The sequence below is a fragment of the Ischnura elegans genome, chromosome 2 (assembly GCF_921293095.1).
Source record: "Ischnura elegans chromosome 2, ioIscEleg1.1, whole genome shotgun sequence".
NCBI lineage: Eukaryota > Metazoa > Arthropoda > Insecta > Odonata > Coenagrionidae > Ischnura > Ischnura elegans.
The window spans coordinates 115048774-115066534 of record NC_060247.1 but is presented as its reverse complement, the minus strand read 5'-3'; the positions used below and the strand labels follow the sequence as shown (position 1 = coordinate 115066534).

General features: G+C 35.3%; 2 protein-coding genes across 6 annotated transcripts in view; one reads left to right on the top strand and one right to left on the bottom strand.

The window, feature by feature from the left end:
- Window positions 1–5933, top strand: part of LOC124154447 (beta-galactosidase-1-like protein 2) — a 41671-nt gene extending 35738 nt beyond the window's left edge. For all 5 annotated transcript variants that reach the window (XM_046528173.1, XM_046528170.1, XM_046528172.1 and 2 more), the window contains 4 exons: window positions 758–1002; window positions 2918–3124; window positions 3417–3642; window positions 5769–5933. In XM_046528173.1, coding sequence (XP_046384129.1) covers window positions 758–1002; window positions 2918–3124; window positions 3417–3642; window positions 5769–5840 — 750 coding nt within the window. In that variant the 3' untranslated portion in view covers window positions 5841–5933. The remainder of the gene's footprint in view (window positions 1–757; window positions 1003–2917; window positions 3125–3416; window positions 3643–5768) is intronic.
- Window positions 5934–7842: 1909 nt separating this feature from the next.
- On the bottom strand, window positions 7843–15939 carry LOC124154451 (transmembrane protein 50A). The gene is made up of 4 exons (XM_046528190.1): window positions 15690–15939; window positions 15428–15540; window positions 9444–9604; window positions 7843–8383 (listed from the first exon to the last, which is right to left on the bottom strand). The coding sequence occupies exons 1-4, from the start codon at window positions 15786–15788 to the stop codon at window positions 8277–8279; spliced, it is 480 nt and encodes a 159-aa protein (XP_046384146.1). The 5' UTR covers window positions 15789–15939; the 3' UTR covers window positions 7843–8276.
- Between the last annotated feature and the right edge of the window lie 1822 nt (window positions 15940–17761).

Below are 17761 nucleotides of genomic sequence, written 5' to 3'. Positions count from 1 at the left end.
TGATCAAGGGCATCAACTGGAAAAAAATGACTGCATCAGACCATTGCATCGGCAAATAAGAGTAGGAGGCAGAAATGGGTTGCCTACAATGTAAAAAGTGACCTTGGTGGGCACTGCCATCTAATTGATGAAAAAGGAGCTTGACTTGTGAATTGAAGTTAATTTAATACCATTATTCATAATGAAAAATGGTTTTTATGAAATATTTGGTTTTTAAGTCAAAAATATTTCATAACAATGGTAGCATTTTGGTCAAAATTTTAAAAATTTTGAACTAAACAAACATATTCTCACAGAGGATATTGGTGTCAAGGAAAATTAGTATTTAGTAACATTGATACACTTCACAAAATGCACTTTTCAGGTGTGTAAAACATTTCACTGCAAGACGAGTGAAGACAAATTTGGCACCCTGGCACTCCCCACATAGCATCAAATTTGTCTGAGACATCTCGTGAGACTAATGATCTAATAACAATGTGGCAATCTCAGAGACATATCTAAGTCACATTATGCACCTGGAAAAATTAAGAGAGGAATAGGCAAAATGAGGCAAATGAAATTTTTTCTTTGGCACAATGAGACCATTGAGATACACCTATTTGAGGTTCACATGCATGTCAAGAGTCAAGTGATATCATAATGTCTTGCGAGACATCTCCGAGATATTTGATACTGCATAGAATCTTACTCAATGAAGTCATGTTTTCACCCAACTTTACTGCAGTAATATCTTTTGCTCATGAATTTATTTCAGGAGCAAGAAGACAAAACACAACTGGAAACTTTGCAACCCATGGAGTCTCTTCCAGTGAATAATGGAAATGGCCAAAGTTATGGTTACATAAATTACCGAAAGAAAGTGAAGTTGACGAATAACTCTACAATAAAGATATCAGGGCATGTCAGAGATATTGCTTTACTGATGCTGGACAATCAACAAAAGACAAAGATCCCGTCACAAAGAAATGATTTGCATGGCTTTGGATTTTGGCCTGACAAGTGAGTAATATTAACCCAATGCAAAACTATGGAGATATCTACATATTTTCAATAATATTTTGATCATATTCTTGCCACATTCAGGGGAATTACTATCCCGGATGATCTTGAAACTTGTTGCAATGTTATTCTTGGACTGCAAGGTGCTTCAAAGAGCACTTTACAGCCAATGTTATTCACAAAAATTTGTTTAGATGGCTATCTGAGCTGAGATGGCTATCTGAGCGGAAGAGTAGGGAAATCATTATTTACCAGTTAATACTGTGGAAAACATAAGTTCATATGTGGTTACCTGATTTCTATCAATAAATATTCTTAGAAAAGAATTTGAAGATGATGTAGTGACATTGAATAGGTTTTAATAAATTTTATAATCATCGAAAATTGCAAGTATTTATTTCAATTTTGAGAATTCCTTCATCTGCTCATTACTGTGGACATAAAATGGATTGGAAAGACAGTTCAACCATGTATGAAAACTGCTGCATTTTCCTTGCATATTAACTATCCCAAAATCCATCATTCAGCATTCTCTCATTATTCAAGATTAAAACCAGTAGCCACAACTTACAATAAGAGAGTGAAAGTTAACATTAAAATTGCTGATATAAGCATTTAGGTTCCTCATTTTAATGAATGTCGTCATAGCTCATTGGAATAATGACAAAAACTAATCGATTCCTACCTAACGCTTCCTAAGAATTCAAAACCCATCTAAACACCATTTCCAAGTGTACTACCTACTTCCCTGACTCACTATCAAGTAAACATCATCAAGGATCTTTTCTCTATTCCTTCCAGTAATCCCACAATTGCCAAACTCTTATCCTGCTGCCCTAACCTTACTTATAAATGCCCAACAAATCTTTCTCGTCTATTTCAAGTCATTAACTCCTTATTTAAATACCTCCCAAATTCCCTCCCACAACTTGCAACTTGCCTAAATGCAAAAGTTGTTTAATTCTCAATAGCAACATACTTCCTTGAATTCTTGCAGTAATTCCTTTCCCTCAATATAATCATCTCCTTATTGTGCAACTAATAACATAGTCAATCTATTCCAATGCCAATTTTGCCAAGCCTTTCTCATAGAAATTTGCTGCACTCCCCTCAATAAACTAATCAATATGTAACCACCACTCCTCCAGCCATCCATCCTCCCAAAATGTCTCTTTACCCTTCCCAGCGCATGTTACTTCCTACAATACAAAATTAGATTATGGCTACATTTTATTTATCTGTGGCACCCTCCCCCTCTATTTCAATAATCAAACCAAAACAAATTGGTACCAACTTGCAGCTGATTAATTTAATGTCCTCCTGAACTCAACACATCCCATTAGTCATCCCTATCTTCCCCAAATAACTAATGCCCCATAGGCAGATTTAGGGGGGCAAGCACCTTACTTGCGTCGATGCACCCCCCCAGATGCTTAAAAAATAGACAATATGTATTTTTAATACAGTTATCAGTATGTTTGTTTTATTTTGTGTGTTACAGAGCCTCAATCATTTAATTTAATATTAATAACTTTCAGATCCATATAAAGAGAATATTTTCTGCAGTAATTGAAGTATTTTATTTTAATCATGAGAAGACCTGTCAGACCCTTTTGTTCCCCCCAGAAAAATCCTGGATTCGCCCCTGCAATGCCCAGTTCCCTTTTTCAGCCCATGCAATGAGCCTCTAACGCATAGCCTCCTGCACCTATTTCTTTTCCCATAACATCATCTTTCAAAAATTAATTAACATCTCCAATCCACTCTTTATTTTCTTTGTTTCTGTCGTGAAAAATCAAATAAGAAACTATCAGCATTGTACCCTACACATTTACGTAAAAATGTGCATTTGCCTTTTTCCTGTACCAATGCATTCTGTCCTCCACCACTTGTTGATTAATACATTTTGTTTAAGGGATCAAGAGTTAACTTTTGAAGAAGCAGATGCTGGAGAGCGCACAATCGACATATTGGTAGAGAATGCAGGCCGTGTGAACTACGGAGGCCCTGAAGACTTCATTCAGAAGAAAGGTCTCTGGGAAGGACCAGTGATTATCGATGGTGCCGAGCAGACTGGGTGGGAAGCAACAGCGTTGCAGTTCAAATCGCAGTGGGTAAGAAAGTAAGTAGTCACTGCAATTCAAGGAGTCTTTACAACCCACTTTGATAAAAACATATGTATGACAACCAATGCCAATAACATTTCTGTTAAAATAAGGTAAACTGAGGATGAAATCTTGTGTAAACACCATTAAACAATAACCTTAGTGCACCCCTGCCAAAAAAATCTTTCCTCTCACCTATTTTCTGGAATTTCTTGCTTCTATAAAGCTGTATATGTATGCCATTCAAGATTTTATCATTGTCATTTTAAATCCATGTGCAAGTACATATTAGAGGTCTTGTCATTTCAGCTTGAATAGCTGGAGGCAGAGTACGTCAGTGCCTGAAAGAGGTCCAGTGCTCCTTAAGGGGACCTTTGAGGTAACTGGGGATCCTGCTGACACATGGCTGGACTTTAGCCTTTGGGGTAAAGGGATCGCATTTGTCAACGGCTTCCACCTGGGACGCTACTTCAAGGCTGGTCCACCAAAAACCCTCTACATTCCTGCGCCTCTTCTCCATTCTGGCTTCAATGAGGTAACCACCCATACCTCATGTAATTTTGCATTAGCATTCCACGTCCGAGGATGATGTCATTAGTTAGAAAGCACCCCCTAACATGATATTTACTTACTTGAATGCGAGGAAGTTATGTATTAGATTTCCTGCTACATAACACCAGATCAAAAATGTTGCAGGTACAAGGAGTTAACAAGACTTTTGAGCACACAGCATGTGATGAAAGAAAGACAAACTGACAAGTTTCAATGAACTCGTTGACTTGAGAACCACTTTTCCGAAAATTTTCAGAAAAAAACTATACTACTGAGCAGTGAAATTCACTCAAATTGCATAGATCCCGCAGAGGAAAACTCAAGTTTCCCTAACCTGCACTCCAATCCCCCAAACTCTTAGTACAGGCAGCTTCAAATGTTTGTGGGATCCTTGTATCCTGATTGCAGGGTTATGTCTGCCAGCATTTACTAACTTAACAACTGTGAAGGAATAGTAGGTATAATTATCAGTGGTGGCTGCTGTTTGTGAGCTGAAGTCCAGCAGCACATTAAATATTTGAAAAGAGGACACACAGGATCCTTCCTGGATGCAATTGGATTGATTTTTCTAAACTGATCCAAAGAAAATGTGTCAGATCATTGAAGTCCCCTCAAAAGTAGATATAGTATGCTGCTAATAATGTGGATGTAAAATAGAATTGAGAAGTAAACTCCCGATAAGAAATTGATACTGCTATGTCATATCTAAACTCAATTTAAATAGGTACCTCATGTGGGGCAGTTGGCTGTTACAGTTCTACAAAAGATGGCCTCCAGTCCATACTAAAGTTTTGTACGAGGCTAATTTTTTGTTTATCTTAATTTACCTATATTCATTGCTAATTTATTCCAAAACCCAATCTTTACACTTGACTTTTGAATACACAGGAAGTTTTTGCGACAAAAACAAGTACTTTTGAAAAATAAACAAGAAAGTGTAGGAGACTGATTGGGTGGGTTGTTTTGAAATTAAGAACCTTCTCTTTTTTTTCTATACATTCAGTCTTTGGCAAGTCAAAGCGGCTACATTTCCGCTTAAATCATTGTGAAAGTGGGGGTGAAAAGGGGTCTGTGGAAGGGGGGGGGGGAAATAGGGGTGAGGTCAGAACGTTGCTGGCCTTCTACACCAGCCACCACTGATAATTATATTACTTAACATCTTGCAATCCTCAGCTGAGTGTAGTTGGGCATGAGGAGTGTCCAGTTTCACTTGGACATTGAGTCCCCCTCGAAAATGTTTCCAAGGTCCTTTTTTGGGATTTCACTATCCCATGCCTGCTCCCAAGTTGATCTAAGTCAACAGTCAGCCATCTTACATTTCGTTTTACACATTATTTTTGGCTGATGGCACATGCATATCACTAAAGTGAGCAATAGGTTTTGATGATGCACATGAAAAACATACATCTACAGAAATTGAAACCTCATTGAATTCTCTGTCAAATAGTACATTACATCAATAATTTCAAGTTATATATTGGTAGTTAATACGTCACCTGCGTAGAAAAATTGCACAAAAATTTTAATTGAGGAAAAAATGTTTTACTGAGCTTCAGAGCAGGAAGGATACTGAATGATTCAAATGAATTCTCAATGTACTTCTACATGTCAGTAATTATGTGCAGTCTCTAAATCAACATTATTGTTTTGTTAATTTCCTTGATCTTTTCCATCAGTCATTTATCAAAATGCATTTTTAGTTTTCAAAATTAACCACAAAATCTATCTTGCACTACTTCATTTTTTGTTTCACATTCTAACATCAAAATGGTACTTATTGAGCCAGGGGTGTTGCTAGGGATTTTGATAAGGGGGGGTCCAAAACCAGGGGGGAAAATTTTTGAAAACAGGGTACTAAGTAGAGGGTTTCAAACTAATTGTAAAGCTTTTCAGAATCGAAAAAACTTCATTTTTCAGACAAATAATCTGTAAATTCATGATTTTTCAATGTTTAGTTTTATTCTGTGATGCAAAGTGTGCTTATATATTTTGGGGGGGTCCTGACCCCACCGCTATGCCACTGTATTCAACTATTTTTGTGCAAGTATTGGCAATTACAATTTTGTAATTTGCTGTCTCTTGTTATTGATACAATTTTAATCATTACAGGTTATTATCTTCGAGCATTACCAGACGGCAGCTGAGTTGACATTCCGTGACTCTCCAATTTTCAATTCATAGATAGTCACCTTCCCTCACTCTTGTAATTTGATTGATTATGTTAAGTGAAACCATGTAAGAATTGACATTAAACAATTGTAAATGGTAAATTTATTTGTGGAAAATTTATCAATTTTCTCCCAGCTGTTTGTTAAAATGGTTGTGATATCCCAAGATTGAGCGAGATATACGGTGATATTTGTAGGATTCTACTGACAATGGAGGAGAACAGTCAATTAGTAAAGAGTTCTCGAAAAACCAGTATTTCTGGTGCTCAAACATTAAATATTGTTGCATGTAATAAGTTTTGGAATATTTTCCTAAGGTTTAATGGCAAGCCAGAATGTCTTCCCTGAGTACTTGATTGCAATGAGACCCAAAAAAAGGAATGAATCACAACTGTGTACACTGAGACACTAAATGAGAGCTGTAATAAATCATAGTCTATCGTTAGTTTATGTAACAATTTGCAGAATATATTTCTTCTCTCTTACAATGATAGATGGATTTCTTTCGTTAGATTAACTACTTCACAACAAACTTCATGATGAACTTAATTTTCTTTGGTTAACAGATAGGTAAGAGGATTTAATTTATAATAATATTGATAGCATAAATGGGCCCTGTTATGCATGAAATGAATTATTTTAACTCCAAATTGTCTGAGTATGTAAAGGTAAAAAATGGATTATGAGTGAATATAAACATGAGGAACGAGTGACTAACATTTAAGGAGTATTTGAAAGAGACCATATTTTACTCAGGGTAAAAGGAATGAATAAAGGCATTAATAATATATTATACTCGAATGAATTAATAAGAAGCTATGATATTTGTTCACTTCAATGATTCTACTACTGATAGTTTTGATACTATTGCATAATGTTCAGGTACATCTATTGAATTGTTTCTGTAAATAAGGAGTACATGAAAATGGTACTGGTAAGTGCGAAAGTATTGTTAAATAGTTGTACTGGGCCCATTTGTGTTGGTTTATTTACTATTTATCAGATCCTCAGCAGCCAGTTTCACAGACAGAAAAAATAGTCCAATATAACGAGATGAGTACAATGAAAAATGAGATATTAGACGGAAGATTATTTCACGTTTTACCATCCCCACTCAAAAACTCAACCTTTCTGAATCCTTAACTCCTCCTTACCTGCACTTCTGCTCCTAAAAAAACAGATGAATTGCCATAAGAGACACAGACAAGCATTTTATAGAAATCAAGAACTGCCTTTCTGATGGTGGAAAGTTTTGTAATTCCTATTTATCCGAATGAATGATGAATAATAAAAGAAGTAGAAAACAATCCACAACTGCTTATTTGACAACTAAGCTAAGGACAGCATTTGAGCAGTTTTGATCCTGGATTACTGCTCTCGCTAACATCCTCATGCAGAGTGAAACACTGTATGATTGAGGTTTTTTTCTCTCCTAAAAGACCACCAAATCCAGCAAAAAACAACAGCGGCTAATACTTCAGTTGTTGTCTGAGCATTGGTCTTTTTGGTGATCAATTTTGAAAATAGTCTAGGGAAGAAAATCCTCTGGTTGGTCTGCAGTTCTTTTCAACAATAAGAGAAAAATGAGTTCATTTGAGAAGTCAAAGAAGGTAGAAGACGAGGGGTGAGGAAATCCACTCTTGCTACATACTTTTCAAAGCCCACTCTAATCATGTAGATACACAGATGCAAAATAATTTGCTCAAAAAATTGGAAATGAACAAAGAAAGTGAGCAAATGAAATCTTGCTTCCTGGCAAATTGAAACAAAATCCACCTTTTGTGCTCTCCACTCGTTTTACAGCATTTATTTAGCTACAACGGAGCTCTAACCTTAGATGGCCAGACAATGATGCTATACAGCATGTTCAAAAAAATGTCATAAAATGAGAGGACAACAAAAAGTGTTCTTTTATATTGACTAACCACCATATCTCACTGAATAGCTGGACTTACTTCCCAGCATTACATATACATAATACCTCCTCCCAGTCATAGAGAAACTGTATACCAGAATTACGCAAAAAAATTTAATACCTTAATACATAGAAAATTTCTAATACAACCGATAAATATGTAATCAAATGACAAAAAAATATTTACATAAGACAAATAAAAACTTAATGTACACTTACTACTTGCTTAATTTAGATGATATCAGGACATCAAGGAGACCCAAATCCAAAAGAGACACTGAATCTCACCTTTGATAATTTGTAATACTTTACGTCCCTCATAATCAGTCCAATGGCTTCAGGGAATGACAGTCCACACAATGATTAACCATCAATGCTCTTATTTGAGTGCATGCAGTGAATTCAATTACTTTCCATGGAATATTTGAAGGGTAAGAGCACTTTCATCATCATTTTATGTAGATGGAGAGTAAAATTCTTACTTTCTTCTTTATTGAGACTCCTTAGAATATAATGGCATGGATGAAAAGGACATCAACCCCACAAGTCTTCTGATCTTCCAAATTTGTACACCAGTGAGCCGATGAAAATGAATGTGTTCTGAAGAAACAACCCAACGCCAGGCCAGTGGGCTTTCTTGCCTGAAAGAACACAAAAAAAGACTAACTATATACAATAGTTTCTCACTCTTATCATTCTCTTATAATTGTTATATGCCTATGCAAACAACTACAGTGAGTCCTCGTTCTACGTCACCCCGTTTAACATCATTTCGCGATAACGTCACGAAAATTTTGAGACCGTCATTCGTTTATCGCACCTTCGCTTCCCGATAACGTCAAGGCTTTTAAATTTCGCGCGAGAAAAAAACGCGAAGCAGCGGGCGTTGCAGGTTGTTCGTTTTGTGGGCGGTAATGCAGTCAGTCTAAACGAAGTGTAAAACGGTGTGTTTATTGTTAATTGCGATTACGGTTTTAGCAAATTTTCTGCAAAATGAATTCTTAGGTGGGTGCGCAAGGTTTTACTCGACATAATGGTTTTCAGGAACCTAAAAAGTGATTTCTAGGAATTTTTCCGTGTAGAACTCTGAGTTTTTGTCGTCACTTTTTTTGCCGCGTTCACAATAATTTTGGTTCCTGTAACTGCGACGATGTTTCAGCGATGATGATGCCCAGGCGACACTCGCCCGGGCGACCACCATAGCGAAGCCGAAAAGCAAATGCGGGAAGATACAAAAATGGAGAAGGATTTACATCAGTGCTGCTATTGTCGTCGATGAAGACAGGAACTCGTATTTATGCCGTAGCTTGGCATTCCCATCGTAAAAAATGCCCCAGATATGATACTCTAAAATTTTTTCGGGTAGGAATTGTGAGGTCTAGGAGCCGATATTCACTTTTTACATTGTTTCTTATGGGATATTATGTTTCGATTAACGTCATTTCGTTTATCGTCACATTTTTCAGAAACGGTAAGTGACGTTAAATGAGGACTCACTGTATGTATTGAGGACAAATTCCCAACCAACACAATAATAGATGGTAAGATAGACTCTTGAATAAAATTAGGATACAATAAGCTTCAATGAACATCAGTTGATAGTTATTGTATTAATGAGCTTAACTCTTGAGTGCACATCATTTTGTGCCAGACAGTTTCTTTATATTATTAAATGACTATCATCTATGGTGCAAACCTTACCATCAGCAACAAAGTCAGCAAACAAAATCCAGCATGCAGCAATGACAGCAGCGAATCCAAGGACAAATCCCATGAAGAGCCAAGCCCTGGCACCTCGTGGACCAAAGCAGCCATTTGAGTAGGCATCACCTCGCACCTGGGCATTGGAGACTGCATTTATCCTGTCAAGACACACAGCATGTGGTTAGACCTAGGTAAGCATGGAGTAGGAGGATAAATGCAAACGGCAACAATGGATGTATAGAGTGAAAGGGAGTTGGCCTTACTGAAAACATAAAGGGAAAGTCAATTTTGGAAGGGGGAAAAATTTGGGGAAAGACCTCAGATGGTTATAAACTTGCTCCATGTAATCCAACTAACTTGATCTGTAAATTAGTTATCTATAATAATAATTTTACCTAGCATGCAAACTGTCAATAATCTTTCCTCTCGTGAAAATTGAAGGCCAAAAAAAGGATAATCATCTTATCCTGAGGTGCATGTTTCTGCATTGCATGGATATTAAAACACAGCAAGTGCAATGACATACCTACATTGCAAACAAATCATTTCACAAACGTTATTTCACTGAACTTCTTGAAATCCAGAGTGGTTTTTATGATTTCAAAATATCTTTTATGCTTAAGTATTAATGTCTCCAGTAAAATGCTTCTAATATTCACTTTTCCAGAACATCCTTAAATCTTCTCATATTATTGAAAGGAAACATGGAAAAAGTACACAGAAACAAACAAAATAATTACCTCCGCTCCCTAATTAAAGATGTTCCACATAACTGCTGTTTACCTTTTGAGACCCTGTTACAGTTTAACGCTCCTTGGTTCTGTAATAATGTTCTTCAAAATTCCAAATTACACAGCAATCATAGTGAACTGTGACCTATGCCTCAATAAGAATAGTAATGTGCCATAAGTTTATTTTGCTTTTGAACGGAAAATCCCTATTTAAAAACTTTTATAACTGAATATAGCCAATAATAAAAGGTTTTTGTAATTAAATCACAAAATAATTTACCGATTGGTTAACCTTTTGAATAAATTCTATTCCTTTGTAAAATAGTTATTCACAGTGATTGATCTTAAGTTTTAAGGTCCTATATTCCAATAAATATAGAGAATGAATGACACTGGGCAGCCTGTCAATGACTACAATACTGCATGGAATGAAGTTAAAAGCCAAGTGACAAAGGAAGACAACTTGAAGATGACAGTGATACTTCTGCATGGCTCTTCCTTTTAAATATTGATCGAAGGCTTTTTCTTTGAATCCCTTGCCACTATGTTTGTTTTTTTATTAATTTAAAAATTGCTTACAGCCAGAGAATCCAAGATGCAGTATTATCAATGAGTCAAGTCGCATATCATACAAGTTTCGTTGTGCTTTTGCGACTCAAAGCACAATGAGTGATTTATTTTTTCATCAGAGATGAACAGTTTCATTTTCTTCATTTTGATATTTTTCAAGGCACTTAAACCTACAATGGAATAAGTAGATAATAACTTGAAGTTCATGTTCATAGCAATATGATTGCATGCGTGAATATACCTTGCGTGAGTATCTATACATATGGTTTGAGATGAAGCATGAAGTATTATAGCTGTTATTGTTTATTCACAGTCATTGACACAATGTCAAAAAAATAGAATGGAAACAGTGTATAAATGGAAATTTCAACACTGTGAGACTAGTGATGGTGACATCTCAGGCACGAATTAAGCTCCATAACTTTAATTGTTATGGAACTTGATAACTCAAATAGCACTGCTTCAATTAACACTTTTCATGGAACAAATTAGAAGTGTTAATCCAAGACTAGGCTTCATTTCCCTGCCAGAGAAGTGTGATACTAACTTCAAGGTCAAAATACTGGGCATTCTGGTAAAAGATACAAATTTCGAAAACATTGCCTCCTCGTGGTTCACCATTCAGCTTAATACAAGAGGAAGGAAAACCTAGATTTTTCTTAACCTCACTAAATCACACACTAATTTTACCAAATTCAGGGGTCAGTTTCAAGTCCTAAATTGACTTTTTTTAGAATATCCTATCATACATAGTTGAGAGTACTATCACAATTTTTTTCATTAATCGATGATGAAAATGGAAAGTTACACTGTTAATTTTTAAATACTTAAAAGGGCATAAATGTTTTTTTTTAATTTTACAGTGGCACAAGAGAGCTCAAAAAAATGCTGGCTTGTTGACCAATCATTGTGATTAATTCACTGAAAGTAAAAGGCAAAGATAAAAAAGCTAAACCTAAAAAAGAATCTGAGAGCAAATTTGTAACAGGGACAAAATTTATGCCACACTAAAATTCCCGTAAAATATATTCTTGAGGTCCAGCAAATTAAGCAGAAAATGAGAAGCAAGGCACACAAATGCTTCTGAAATCATGGATCCTTTTTGGCATACTTCTTCACAGGGGGCGAGGGATTCTAATAGAGTGTTAACTTCTATCATTCTGCCAGCAGACAATAAGAATTTAAACTTTGCAAAAGGTTCCCTGTGATGCTATTCAAGTTTTTGATCAACTGCTCCAGGATTCAACAGAAGAGAGAAAACAGTATATCATTTAAAGATGTCAAAAAAAAACATTTAGGTGCAGGAGATTTTTACACCGCTGAAGAGAATTTGGAGCGATGTCTTGGGGGTAAATAACATTTAAATATAATAGTCATCTTCAGTACGTAGTATCACATAATCACTTCTTTCCAGTACCATTAATATGCTAATAATACATTTAAAATTTTATCAAATATTTAAAAATCATGAAAATGTAAGATTCAAAAATTTACTTAACAATAACGTAGGTGAACCTGTGACGTAAGTGGCTGAGTGTGAATTAACCCTATCTTCACCAAATTTCATTATTCATCATGCTATTGTTGATAAGTAAGGCTACGATGCCATGATGGTTTATCTGGTACATTACATTTTTTATTAGATGTTAAGGCCTGTTTACACAATACATTAACATGCACGAGTTAATGTCTGTTTGCATGAATGATTTTTGTTGACCCGACCGGAACATGTACGAATGCATGAACCAAATTAGAGCAGGTTCTATTTTCTGTTGCATGCATTCGCACAAGTTGGGTGGTGCATTTTGACGTTCATTCTCGCGTTCGTACATTTAGACATTAACCCGTACGTGTTAATGTACCGTGTAAACAGGCCTTTAGACTAATTTCCTATGCATAGTTGTTGATTTGTAACATTAAAAAAATAGAAACAGGTACTTGAGAAAGTAGTTTACATATTGCACAGGTTTTTAAAAGTCTAATAAAAATAGTACTCAACAAATTTCATAATTTCAGATTTTATTCAACCTCAATAATTCGTCATTTCATGATCCGCTTTTCTCGTACTCAGTAGAACAAATAACATTCAGTTACAAGTTACTCGCTAGCTAATGTACATGTTGCTCATCAACCATTATCACATTACCTACTGTTTATAAGGTACATAACATTTCTCGTCATTATCCCAATGCACTGAATAACAACTATCACTAAATTGAACAATGATAGTGTATTCGAAACAAGTTGTCCAGGTAAATTAACACATGCTAACTTTGTACAACTGTGGAGGTAAAATACCAATTTCGAGGAGTTATTGTTTGTCATAGCAGGCTGCCAGGAAAGGTAAACACCGAAACAGGTGGCCTGAAAAAGATCTGCCTGTGAGAAGGGTAGGGAGGAAATATGATGCTCAAAAAGATGACAGTTCTGATTGTTCTTGGCTATTGATTCTTCACTCAATGCTCATAGATCTTTCTAACTCCTCTGAACCAAATTTTCCTCCCAACTCCCAATTCCACTTCTGAAAGTGGCAAAGATGATAAGTTCATCCTTATTACTGAGGAGTGATGGTTAAAAATGTAAACTAAGCCCCCTAGAGATATGTGTTTACAGAAGAGTCATGTCAGTACTACCCCTTCGATCTCAAAGTCAGACAAGCAATCTTTGACACAGCCACTATTTCCTCATCTGAAACAACTGTACTATCAATGCTATCATACACTTTCTCCAATTTACAAGTCGGGATGTAACAATACAATAAACAATTAGATTACAAGCAAGTCTTTACTAAAACAGAACTTATCAGTTGAGGGAATCATAAGATGTAATAAAACAGAGATTCCATCTTATTTCACTGAAAAAAATTAAGATTATAAAATTTAGCTTATTTAGGTTTAAAAGCAATTATTTTAAGTTGAGTAGAATGAAAGAAGCAGTGTTATGTGCCAAAGAAAAATGAATATAGCAAGCTTACTCCTCTATGTGTAGTAACACTAGTCCAGATAGCTCCTGTTGGATACCCCAGAGGTTAATAAATTATATAATCTATCTAACTCAGATATTGATACTGACCACCAGATCTGCCACTCAATACAAAACAGACGTTATGTAACTAACATGATTTATGCACACCATGTACTGGGAAAAACAAATGAATGAGATAACAAAGGCATGTACATATATTATTATGTATGTTACATTTTATTGGTATGTATGGTATATTAAATGGTATATTTTGTTGCATTATGAACATGGCTGGAATCTTAAATTATTTTTCCATCATCATCATCATCACTGGTCAACAATCCTAGGATTGGTTTGACGCAGCTCTCCACTCAGTTCTCCTATCAGCTAATCTTTTCACTCCTACGTATTTCTTCTCTTTCTATTTTTCCATACCAATAGAAATCCTCAAAAATATGAATCCTCGAAATAGAAATAAAGGCTAAAAATTTAATACGTATGACCTATTACATGCACAGCTGAGCCAGGAATTGCCTTTGACACATATCTTTATTACCTATTAAATGGGAAAGGCATTTCAAAGGTGGGAATTTTAAAAATAAGTACACAAAGTACAAATGTAAGACATACTTGAATTATATTTGTCTGGAACACTGTGTTCGTTATATATGGTCATTACCTTAAGTCCTCATGAGACATGCATGGTAACTTCTTATTTGGCATGGTGATCTAACCATGAAATTCTTAAGGGTTCGGTTGGTACATGTCCTTCCCACAAAGGTATGTTTGATAATTCCACCAGTTTTGCTGTTTCCATCAACCTTCTCAAGAACGACAATGATGGCTTCCTTTGAACAATTTAGCATTCACTAATAATAAACCTCCCAATTTTGTATGCATGGGCGCATCCCAAATGGATTGTACAGTAGGGTACATAGCTGACAATGATGTACAAATGCTAACGGAGTTTTATCTCCAGCATAAGATATAACAGGCCAGGAATATTTGGGGATGGTGTAGTTTGTAATGTAAAAAAGATTGTAAAAGAAACAAGACATTTAACTTATTAATAACATTAATTACCCTTCACGCTTATATCAAATACAGGGACCAGACTACAATGACATATTCAATCTCATCAAAGAAAAACTTCAACAAAACATTAAGAACTGAAAAGTAATCAAAAATCAAACCATTGCCATACGAACATAGCCGGATGACTTAGCATGAACGAGATTGAGGATATAGATAGTATTAAACGGCATGTAAACGCCATTATTGCTAAGTGGCGTATAACTTACCATAGATACGACGCAATAAAATTTTGTTTTAATAAGTTATGCTCCCATACAGCGAATTTAAAATAGGTATCTAATCCCACGTAACTACCTATCCCTTACGTAAGAGTTGGGCAATAACATCATCGAGATCATCAAGACAAAGCATGTTACACCTGCTATTTACACGACGAAAAACAAATCAATCATTTTACCTAATGGTAAGTGTATGATGAATCAACTCCATCACAGCTGATCATAAACAAAAAATAAACCAAGAAACAAAATTTAGACCTCAGAACCTAATGAGTTAATGATGAATCCGAATGCAATAACCTTTACATAACGAAAATACAAAAGCTGTAAGTATCAATGAAAAAAATTGATTAATTTGACCAGAAAACGCAAAATACAGGAAATTAGCAAATCATCTACTTACATAAATAGAGATATTGTTCCAACAACACCACAGATGTGATATGCGTGGTTAAATGAAGCCATGTCGGGATATGTAGATGCAACATCAATAATGAACCACCAGCCCATGAAAAACTGAAAACAACAAGTCATCAGATACACAAATTATGTTATGTGAAATCTATTGCAGGCAGATAAAATTGCAGGTGGTCCTCGGATAATTAAAGTAAAAAATACAATCACGCTAAAGCACGCAAAATATTAACAGAAATAGAGATACAAACCATTACACCAGCAACTATTGATGCCACTGCATTCCTTTTATCGCCCCCTTCAAACCACTCACAAGCAGGAATCTGAATGTTTTCAAAACAACCTGCCATGGTCTTTCAAAATAATTCTACAATACCGGATTTCGTGTCGGCAAAGACGATTGAGTACAGTGACTTCAAAGATGACACACACCGCGATTTTGCAGAAACAGTGACTGACAACCAATTGCACTAATTGAGTGTCAACAGTCGTCGATATAGATCACGCACAGCGATTGTCTTTTCATCATTTTCTCCTTCCTTTTGGCGGATAATTTGAAATATGTCATGGCTTGTAAGGCAACTGTGTTCTGCAGCATGAAAATAACCACGTAATAAAAATAAAGGTATCGATGAAATAATTTAGAACTAAAATTTTAAATTGTGAAGGTATTTTACAAATTTACATTAGTATGGGAAGAATAGTGAAACATATCAATCGATGCAGAGTTTTAAAAAAAATCCACTTTCCTCTAAAGGACTACTATGTTTAATATTACTGGAGATATTCACATACAAGGTTCAAAGTTATTAATTTGAAAAAAACGACGCTTCTTTTCTTTATATCTTTTTTAATTCACGAATCACATCTCAAATATTGTATTTTGAACCATGTTATCACTAACTTTTCTTGAAAGTCGAAAATACATGCATTTTATTGTCATTAGGGCTACCATAGGATTGGATTTTAGGAATGAGGATTCGAGCTAGCGTGATAATGAGTGAAATCGAATTTTCAATGGGCATTTAAGATTACCTAAAGATCTTGAGTAAGGTCTGTTGTTTGTTGTGATAAGAAAACTTGCAAATCTTTTGCTGGGGAGAAATAACACCTGCATTTCGATGTATAACCAGAGATGTCATTGTGCCGAAACACTGTTCCCGCACTGGTTAAGAAAAGACATTATAGTCAAATAACACTATTTCATCAATTTGTGTGCCTCAAAATTTATAATATTATTCTTAACCGAAATAAAAATATTTTTCGATTCGTTTATTCTATATTTGCTGAAATAATTGAAACACTCAGAGTAGTATGTATTTCACTTATAAAAAAAAGTCCAGGAAAGTGCGTTCTGGCACTACTAATTTTGCCATTAAGTCACTGTCTATAGAACACCTGCTAATTGCTTCTGATTATTTTGAACAGAGATGGCCCTATAGATGCCGATTGTGCAACTTTATGTTCAAATGTAAAGATCTGGTTCCGGTGGAGTTTAAATCAACTGCTCGATAACAATTGAAGGAGCTTTGTGGAGGAGTGTAACTTTATGCTCGAATGTTAGCAGTGTGACATTGTAAACTAGAAGGGGATGTCAGCATTTTCTTTAAATCCACTTATTACATGAGCTGAGTAATTTTTAATTGTAACTTAATACTATAACATTTATAAAATCAAATAAATGCAACTGTTACAAAAATGGATTCACCCTTCTCCTGTGGCAGAAAAAATAGGGAATTCTGTCACTAAAATATCAAGCATTCCTAATTTCTAAGTAAAATAAATTGGTCTAAGTAAAATAAATTGATATACCTCTATAAATGTCATGCCCGTTCCCATTCAAGTTAGATCTGAAAGTGATCAGGTCAGCTGTGAAACAGGTGTGGGAATCTTGCACTTGTAGATGTGAAAAAAATCTGTTCATAATATTTTCCAGTAATTTGATTTGAGTAGGTACCCTATTTGCGCCCTGCCATCTCATAGGAAATTGTTCCTGACTGATATTTAAAAATTAACTAATATGGAACAAAAGGATTAACATATTTCTTTTGTTTCACACTTGTTCCCTACAAGTGACAAACATTAATTGTACTGGTTCCAATCAGTTCCATGCTTTCCTCAAAGAACCCTGTAGGTTTCTTGAATTCCCATTCACCCAACCAGTTCCATGCATTCTATATTGGTTCACATCTGTCCAATGTTAGAAATGGAACATAATGTTGTAGCAGGGAAAATTTCAAATCAGAAATCTTTGACAGGGATATCAATACATTTTTTCAACATTAACGAACATATATTCATGTTAGATCAACTATATTTGTAC

Excerpts from the sequence above, each read along its gene's own strand:
- LOC124154451 (XM_046528190.1), bottom strand. The coding sequence starts at position 15,788 with ATGGCAGGTTGTTTTGAAAACATTCAGATTCCTGCTTGTGAGTGGTTT. Across the intron at positions 15,541-15,689 it reads CAATAGTTGCTGGTGTAATG|TTTTTCATGGGCTGGTGGTT; the intron begins GTTTGTATCTCT and ends TGTTGTTTTCAG. Across the intron at positions 9,605-15,427 it reads GGAACAATATCTCTATTTAT|GATAAATGCAGTCTCCAATG; the intron begins GTAAGTAGATGA and ends GTGTCTTGACAG.